General features: G+C 42.9%; 1 protein-coding gene across 1 annotated transcript; it reads left to right on the top strand.

The window, feature by feature from the left end:
- The first annotated feature begins 344 nt into the window (after positions 1–344).
- Positions 345–5,784, top strand: LOC136258899 (uncharacterized). The gene is made up of 4 exons (XM_066052274.1): positions 345–1,570; positions 4,740–4,987; positions 5,040–5,099; positions 5,149–5,784. Exons 1-2 carry the CDS (start codon positions 364–366, stop codon positions 4,919–4,921), a joined length of 1,389 nt encoding a protein of 462 aa, XP_065908346.1. The 5' UTR covers positions 345–363; the 3' UTR covers positions 4,922–4,987; positions 5,040–5,099; positions 5,149–5,784.
- Positions 5,785–9,808: the final 4,024 nt, after the last annotated feature.

Genomic DNA, 9,808 nt, shown 5'->3' with positions numbered 1-9,808 from the left:
AAGCCTTAATACATAAATTTTAAAAAATTATATTTTATCTGTAGCTACATATACACTATTGGGTTTACCTCACCAATACCACCAAGGTGCTATGAAGGTAGTGTGAGGCTGTTGCCATTTTGTGATAATGTGTAAACCCCCTGGGTTCCTTTTGTATATCGTACAATCATGTCTTAAATTGTTCACACCAGTGACATTTGATGTTCCGGTTGACTGCTTGATATTCACAAAAAAATAACTGTGTGTCCATCACTTTAAATAGCTGGCCTTCCTCAGTTGTTTTGTCCTTCAGTGCCAGTCCCACATTGGGATGCAACCACTATGTAGTGATAGACTTTGACAGAACTTGCACATGCACACACCATGATTGTAACACTTCGGTTATTTTTAGATTGTGCACGTGATGTACTGATTGACACATTTTCCAATTATAATACTACTTGGTGGCAGCGTGCTCCGCAACTCATGGCACAAATTCGTCTCCAGCCTCCCGATCCCTTTGATTTCAAGACGCCCGATGACTGGCCGCGATGGTGGAGATTTGAACAATTTCGTTCCGCTTCTGGCCTGCAGGAGGCCTCCGTAGCGAAGCAGGTGAACACACTTCTATACCTCGTTCTATACTGTCTAGGAGAGGAGGCGGAGTCCGTCGTAACCTCCACGAACAGTAGTGAAGAGGAACGGAAGGACTACGCAGCAGTTCTGGCGAAGTTTGATGGGTTCTTCCAGGTTACGAGAAACGTTATCTTCGAAAGAGCACGATTTAATCGCCGATGTCAACTGCCTGTTGAGTCAGCAGAGCAATATATCGTGGAACTATACAACATAGCTGAACACTGTAACTATGGAACTCTCACATCCGAAATGATCCGTGATAGACTCGTTGTGGGCATACAAGATGCTTCATTTTCACAGCGACTCCAGCTAGATCCCGAGTTGACTCTAGAGAAGGCGAAGAAAATCGTCCGTCAGCGTGAGGCGGTACAGGAGCAGCAGCAGGTGCTCAAGGGAGCAACATCAGGTGATCTGGTTGAACTGCAACGAGGCTGCCATAGAACACCAAGCTATGACACAAGACGACCACAGCAGCAGAACCCAAGGCATTTTAAACAAAGACAATCTGAGGGCAAACTTTGTTTTCGGTGTGGAAAGGGACAACACCCAAGAGAGAAATGTCCCGCCAGAGATGCAGTCTGCCATCGCTGTCAGAAAAAAGGCCATTATGTAGCCTGTTGTCTTACGAAAATAGATGAAGTAGTTTCAGACCATTGTTGCACCTGTGGCAGTAGGAATATGGACACAATCTCGACCATACAAGGCCTTAGCCTAGAATCAGCCTTTTTGGATGCCATTGAGGACACACAGGCCACTACTTGGACAACCACAGTGAAACTATACAACATGGATGTACTATTTAAGCTGGATACTGGGGAAGAAGTCTCTGCCATAACAGTTGAAACCTACCGAAAGCTAAATGTCAAGCTGTCAAAGCCATTGAAGACCCTCTATGGACCATCACAGGCCACTCTGACAGTTAACAGACAATTCGAGGAGAAACTTGAGCACCAGGGTAAGCAAACCATTCAATTAGTGTATGTGATACAAAACCTGAAGAGAAACCTGCTGGGCTTACTTGCGATCGAGGCTTTAAACCTTGTAGTTAAAGTAGACTCTGAGTAAAAAACACCCAGTGTGCAGTAGTACAGAAATTTCAGTCCCTATTCCAGGAACTAGGGAGCTTTGGTGATGAGTACACAATTACACTGAAAGAGGGAGCCACTCCCTACGCTATATTCACACCATGTCACGTCCCTATGCCACTGCGTACCAAGGTGAAAGATGAGCTTGATATAATGGAATTATTGAACGTTATCTCTAAAGTAGAAGAACCATCACCTTGGTGCGCAGGGATGGTGGTTGTACCAAAGAAAACAGGTGCTATCCGAATCTGTGTAGACCTCAAGCCTCTTAATGAAAACGTACAACGTAAGGTGCACCCTCTACCTTTTGTAGACGACACACTGGCTCAGTTGGCTGGCGCCAAAATCTTTAGCACACTCGATGCCAATAGTGGCTTTTGGCAGGTCCCCTTAGAGCAGTGATCAAGGTTATTGACAACCTTTCTAACCCTATACGGACTGTACTGCTTTAACTAGTTGCCATTTGGGATCTGCAGTACCCCAGAACATTTCCAGCGTCAAATGGACAAAACCCTAGTGGGGTTAGAAGGCGTGCTTTGTCACATGGATGACATATTTGTTTTCGGCTCCAACGAAGAGGAACATGATACTCGATTAGAGCGTGTCCTTCAGCGACTTCAATCTGCGGGTGTTACACTTAACGCAGACAAATGTAGGTTTGCTAAAACAGAACTCAGGTTCTTGGGCCACCTAATCACACAGCAATGGCCACTATTGAAAATGGCCACTATTGCTAAGATGCCTGCCCCTACAAATGTCAAGGAATTGAAATGATTCATGGGGATGGTTAACCACTTAGGAAAATTTTCTAGCTGTCTTGCAAGCCTTAGTCAACCACTTCGCGAGTTACTTAGCAAGAATAATGCATGGACCTGGGATGATGCACAAGTAGCTGCTTTTAACCAAATTAAAGAGGAGTTAACAAAGCCAACAGTCCTTGCCTCTACAACGTAAACGCAGACTTAAAAGTCTCTTCTGACTCCTCCTCTTATGGTTTAGGTGCAGTGTTGCCTCAGCACAGTAACCAGGTGTGGCTCCCAGTAGTCTATGCATCCTGTGCCATGACTGACACAGAACGTCGCTATGCACAAGTTGAAAAAGAAGCCCTTGCAATCACCTGGGCTTGTGAAAAATTCTCCTACATTCTGGGCAAGAAGTTCCAGATTGAAACAGACCACAAGCCACTGTTACCTCTGTTAGGAAACAAAAGCCTGCATAGCCTTCCACCAAGAATAGTTAGATTTCGATTAAGACTGGCACATTTCGAATATGACATCTCACATACACCAGGCAAGACAGTTGATCACGGCAGATGCATTGTCTTGTTCTCCACAGGGGTCCACAGCCTCTGCAGTGGTCTGCTCCCTACAGGATGAAGCAGAATGTCTTTTAGAGAGCTGTGTTGCTATGCTCCCAGCTAGCACTCACCGGCTTAATGAATTTTGCGAAGCCAAAGCCAGTGACCCAGTTTACTCTAACCTGATCGACTACTGCAAGAATGGTTGGCCATCCAAATGGAATGTCCCACTTGAACTCAAACCGTACTGGCAAGCTAGGGGTCATCTTACATTGCATAAGAACCTAGTACTGTATGGGCCAAGAATAGTGATTCCCAAGGTGCTGCAAAGAGAGGTTCTTTCAAAGATCCATGAAGGCCACCAGGGCATACAGAAGTGCCGCCTTAGAGCAAATATATCGGTATGGTGGCCTGGTATTACCAAACAAATTAAGGACATGATAGAAAACTGTCCAACTTGTGTGAGAGTCTCAACACCAAAGAGAGAACCTCTTCTACCAACAGATCTCCCTGACTACACCTGGCAAAAGATTGGAACAGACCTATTTTTCTTGAACGGAGCCAACTATCTCATTGCAGTTTACTTTTCCAGGTACATTGAGGATATCAAACTTAAAACTACGACATCACAAACCATTATTGAGGGACTCAAATCCACATGGTATCCCAGAAATTGTTATCAGTGACAATGGGCCTCAGTACTCTTCTCACAAGTTTGCTGAGTTTGCCTCATCATTCAAGTTTCGTCACATCACCAGCAGCCCACATTACCCGCAAACCAACGTACAAGCTGAACGTGCTGTTCAAACTGTAAAAAAAAGCTGCTTAAAAGTTCGGATGACCCATATTTGGCTCTGCTGACTTGCCTCACCACCCCCCCTACCCTGGTACAACTTGTCCCCAGCACAACTACTGATGGGACGTTCCCTGTGCACCACTTTACCACAGGTGGAGGACAATACAAACCACACTGGCAATACCTTGAATCATTTAAAGAGCTAAATGCATTTAAAGAGCTAAACGCCTACTTTAAACTCAAACAGAAGACAGCTTATGATAGACGCCATCGAACTCACTCTCTTTCTCCTATCCCGGAAGAGAAGGAGGTGTGGGTAACATCTGGACAGTCAACAACATCTGGCCAAGTCAGGTCTCAAGCTGACACTCCTCGCTCCTATATTGTAAACACACCTCAGGGGCCAATCAGGCGTAACCGCTGCCATCTTCGTGTGGTCCCAAACAATAGCAATACTAATGCTGTACAGCAAGATGGCACCAATCCTGTGGGCATAGTAAACCCCACTATGGAGGACACACAACAAGATAGTGGCAACTCCTCATGAACTGTTACCCGATGAATGACTGGAACGGCTATACGTCCACCAGATCGACTACAATTCTGAACCTTAAAGGGGGGGAGATGTAGTGATAAACTGACAGAACTTGCACATGCACACACCATGATTGTAACACTTAGGTTATTTTTAGATTGTGCACGTGATGTACTGATTGACACATTTTCCAATTATAATACTACACACTATTGGTTCATAATACCAAAGTAGAAATTTCACTGGTACCCTACTTCAATCAATATAACAGTTAAGATTTTTGCTATAGCATAGCCAATTTACACGAATTACATGAAGGTCATCTGTTTATTTACAAAGAAAACCTCAGGTTATCCTGTATTGATTTTGTTATTGTTGTTTTGATAATTGTATCAATATACATATTCACAGAAAGAGAAAACGGTGTGGTGAATGTCAGAATTGTAAAGCAGCTGATTGTGGAAAGTGCCGTTATTGCCTGGACAAAAGGAAATTTGGGGGACCAGAACATCTTAAAAAGTGTTGTGTTCAGAGACGGTGTAAATTTATTACCTCCAGAAGCCCTTACAATAGTGATGAAAAACAGAACGTGATTCAAAAGAGTAAACCACATGCTATTGAAGCACTTGCATCGATTGAAAATAAAATAGAAAATCTTCGTAAGGTGTAAGGTCTATATGTGCATACTGTATTTAAATTATTTTTCTGTAGGGAATAAAGCATTCCTGGCAACAAAGCAGAAGTTTTCACTCTAAAGATGAGATCATGAAGGTGTTTTACTATAAAGTTTCAACATTGCTTTGATTTACTAAATTTATAGGCTGTTTATACTGGTTCGATGTTCACAAAATGTGGAAACTTTCCTGACGATCCAATTCCACCCAGATATTTGTCATCAGCAAACATATCTAATATTACCAGAAAATTGCTAACAGAAGGAAAGATGATAAAAAATGTGTTGCCAGATGGAAAATGCTTTTTTAGAAGAGTAGCAGTGTATGTACATGGAGATGAAGATTATCATATGAATGTACAAAAAAAATTATGCTCTCATATCACTGCAAATCAAGATGTGTACAGCACCCTTTTGTTCAATAATTCCATGGCTCGTCACTTGAAACATAAGGCCAAACCTGGCACTTGGGCAGCTCAAGTTGAAATACAAGCTGCTGACTTTTATGGGACTGATTTGTATGTTTTGACAGAAAAACCCAGCAAAACAGATTATCGCTGGATATGTTATGCAGCATCTACTAACCCAAGTTTCAAAGAAAATTATTCAGAAAAATTTTTTACCCTTCTGTTCATTTTGACATCATAATAGACTTAAAAAGTAAAGAAGTGCCTACGGCACAACCTGTGCTGGAAGGAAAAGTGTACCAACATGTTGAAGTACTATAAGTATACAATGTAGCTTGCTATCAAAAGTATCAATATATATAGTTATGATTGATGTGTCATGATAAATACCGTGTTTGTATATAGCTACAATGCATGGCACACATGGGTCAACTGGTTACATGCACACACACATACACACACACACACACACACACACACACACACACACACATTCATCGACTGAGTCATTTTATAGTACAAAATGTAGGTGGCTCTGGATGTGTAAGGACTGATAGGCTGATAGCTGCATGTAAATGACAAAGTTTCTGCTTATCATTTTAAATGGAACATGGCAGCATTAGCAAAGCACACACTTCTGTATAGTTTTGCAACATTACTTTTCCTTTGAGACAGTTCCTGTTGACAGTGGGTAACAGCAGCATCTTTACTTTGACATCTCTACACAAACTGAGGCTCTATATCACCTACATGCCCCTTAACAATTCAGTCCCCCCCCCCCCCTGCACATTTGCCAGTTAAGCAGCTAATACAGTGTCCCAAAACCACTACATCTTCATGATCACCTACATATAGAGGAAGGGAATAAGACTTGTAGCTACTTAACTGCATGTATAGTGAATAGCATGGGATAACTAGATATACTGGAATAACACCCTAGGGTCTGGCATGCAGGCTGAAGACAAAGGAGCATGCTGAGTAGCTATGTTTACAGCCACTTCTGTAATCACTGAAACCATGAACAAGCCTCCAGCTTCCATACAACTCTCAAATAATTTTGAGCTAACCCCCTCCCCCTTTCCCAACTTTTTCACCTTCCACTGCCTAGTATGGGCTTTCATAAAGGTAAAAGCATATCATAGTACAAACCGGCAATAAAAGTCACGGAAACCGTAGACTATAACCCACGTAGCAGTTAGATACCACAAAAAGGTCTATACAACAGCATAATAAACATTGTCACCTGTAAGGGAAGCCACAAAACTCTGCTTCAACTACCCTCCTGATATCACATTTCGCTAATCGATACTCACGTGATTATTCCAAATAATAAGAAGCTAAAGGTGTTACTATTCCAGCAAGTCCTGATAAAGCAGTGTCTTCTCCATCAAGTCCTGATAAAGTTGTTCTTTCTCCAGCAAGTTCTGATGTAGTTTTGTCCTCTTCAGCAAGCCCTGATAAAGTTGTTACTATTCCAGCAAGTCCTGATAAAGTTGTGCCCTCTCCAGCAAGTTCAGACAGTCCTGATTTGTCTCACACTATGATGCAGTCATCTTTGCAGCCCTCACCAATGATGGCGGGTATCCCAGCCAGTGCTTACTCGGCTGATCACTTTTCTTCACTTCTATCTTGTCCTATTTGTAATAAATCCTGTTCCTCCTGTTCTCTTTTATGGCAACACATCAACTCGGTTTACATATCTATGTATGTATTTCCATCTGCGACTTTCTTTGCTTGCTGTAACCGTCTTATTTGCTCTGTTCCGTCTTGCCGTTGGGCTACTCAGGAACGTTTTCGTAAAACAGGCTGCAGACGTTTACTTAAGCCTGGTCAGCACTGTAATGCTCCATTAGTTTCTGCTTCTGATCTTTCTTCCTTAATTTGTGATCAGTCTGAAAGTCAGTCTCCCACTTCTCCTTCACCACCTTCCTCGGCTGATCACTTTTCTTCACTTCTATCTTGTCCTATTTGTAATAAATCCTGTTCCTCCTGTTCTCTTTTATGGCAACACATCAACTCGGTTCACATATCTATGTATGTATTTCCATCTGCGACTTTCTTTGCTTGCTGTAACCGTCTTATTTGCTCTGTTCCGTCTTGCCGTTGGGCTACTCAGGAACGTTTTCGTAAAACAGGCTGCAGACGTTTACTTAAGCCTGGTCAGCACTGTAATGCTCCATTAGTTTCTGCTTCTGATCTTCCTTCCTTAATTTGTGATCAGTCTGAAAGTCAGTCTCCCACTTCTCCTTCACCACCTTCCTCGGCTGATCACTTTTCTTCACTTCTATCTTGTCCTATTTGTAATAAATCCTGTTCCTCCTGTTCTCTTTTATGGCAACACATCAACTCGGTTCACATATCTATGTATGTATTTCCATCTGCGACTTTCTTTGCTTGCTGTAACCGTCTTATTTGCTCTGTTCCGTCTTGCCGTTGGGCTACTCAGGAACGTTTTCGTAAAACAGGCTGCAGACGTTTACTTAAGCCTGGTCAGCACTGTAATGCTCCATTAGTTTCTGCTTCTGATCTTCCTTCTTTAATTTGTGATCAGTCTGAAAGTCAGTCTCCCACTTCTCCTTCACCACCTTCCTTAGCTTTCTCCACCAGTATTCCTTCTGGTCCTTTAGAGTTAGCCCTTCTGTCAGCTTCTGCATGTTCTTTTGTTGGCCCTCCTCATCTTGAGTCTGAGGTTCTTTCTGTAGTGATGAATTATGTTGTGACCTGTCCTGTCTCAACTGTTGTTCACATTCCCCACAGTGTTTGTCCTTTGCTAGCTAGAGTCTTGTCTACCGAGTTTCGAAATGCAATTTCTTCAGTCTGGGGCTTTATGCATCTTTTTCTGTTTGCTAAACTGGCACTATGTATGCCTCCACTTCGTCAGCGCCGCCGTCGTTTTATTTTAGCTTCTGTTTTGCTAGACCACCTTCATCTCTGGTCTCAGCCCGATGGTTTGTATAATCTTTGGAAAGCTCTACAAGATGATTTACATGTCTCTCGCTCCATTCACTGTATTCAGTCTTCAAAACACAATATTTCTCGAGCTTTGTTTTGAGCTCGGGAAGGTAGGTACAGTAATGCTGTACAGTTTCTTACTTCTACTGGTGTGGCTGATAAGAATGATTTGGCATTTCAAGAGTTGCTTCAGCGACATCCTGTCTCTGATCCACCTTCTTGTTCGGCCCCCAAGACTGCTTCTTTAGTTGTAGATGAATCTGCTGTATTAATATGTTTGAAGGGTTTTCCTCGTGGTACCGGTACCAGTCCCGGTGCCTCTGGTTTATGGGCACAGCACCTTCTTGATGCAGTCAGTGGCCACACTGCACCTTCTGCTGAACTTTGCCTTACCACCCTCACTCATCTGATGAACTTTTTGCTTTCTGGAAAAGCTTCTCCATCGCTTGCCCCTTGGTTGTGTGGTGCCCCTTTAACAGCTCTTCTGAAAAAGAACGGGGTGTTCGCCCTATTGCAGTTGGTGAAATTCTTCGTTGCCTTGCCAGTCGTCTGTGCTGTCAGTTTGCTCGTCCCTTTCTCTCAGACTTTTTCCTACCTTATGGTCAAGTGGGTGTTGGTATCCCAGGTGGTCTGGAGGCAGCTATCCATGCTGTCCGTCATTCTCTTTCCCAATTTGGCAATGATGAATCTCTAGCTCTACTCAAAATAGACATGAAGAATGCATTTAATTAATGTAATCGCTCAGCTTTTCTTGATGGTGTGTGTAAAGAGTTTCCAGAGATTTCCCCCCGGGTGTATTGGTGCTACAGTAAACCTGCTGAGCTGAGATTTGGTCACAGGTGTATTCTTGCTTCCACAGGTGTCCAACAGGGAGATCCTCTTGGTCCCTTACTTTTTTCTTTGGTGTTGGTGCAATTTCTTCGTTCCATCTCTTTTAGTGAAACATGTCGTCTTAACCTGTGGTATTTAGATGATGGCACATTTATAGGTACTAGATCTTGTCTTCACGCATTACTTTCACATTTTACTGAGTCGGGTCCCAGTTTTGGTCTTTACATCAACCTATCCAAGTGTGAACTATACTGGCCTTCTCGTGACAGTTCTTTTCCTAACTTTCATCCTGCCATCAAGCGTATCAACCCCAAAAACAGTGGTTTGGAGCTTCTTGGATCTCCTTTTTGGGGGCCTCCACAGTTTTACGATGCCTTTTTATCTGTTCAATTTGATACAATAGTTGCAATTCAGGATAAATTGGTTGACCTCGAGGACCCTCAAGTAGAGTTGCATCTGCTTAGGAGCTGTCTTAGCGTTTGCAAGGTCACTCACCTTTTACGTTGTGTGCCATCTTCCTCTTTGGGCTCCCTTCCCTCACATTTTGACCTTAGGTTGCGAGAATGCCTTAGTAGAATCTTGTGTTGTGGAATTTCTGATAGTAGTTGGACATAAGC

This window comes from Dysidea avara, chromosome 6 (assembly GCF_963678975.1).
Source record: "Dysidea avara chromosome 6, odDysAvar1.4, whole genome shotgun sequence".
Classification (NCBI taxonomy): Eukaryota; Metazoa; Porifera; class Demospongiae; order Dictyoceratida; family Dysideidae; genus Dysidea; species Dysidea avara.
This window is presented reverse-complemented; position numbering and strand designations above follow the sequence as displayed.

Bases quoted from the DNA above. Each gene is read 5' to 3' on its own strand.
- LOC136258899 (XM_066052274.1), top strand. From the start codon at position 364: ATGATTGTAACACTTCGGTTATTTTTAGATTGTGCACGTGATGTACTG. The intron at 1,571-4,739 runs GTAAGCAAACCA...ACATATTCACAG, and splicing joins GGAGAAACTTGAGCACCAGG to AAAGAGAAAACGGTGTGGTG.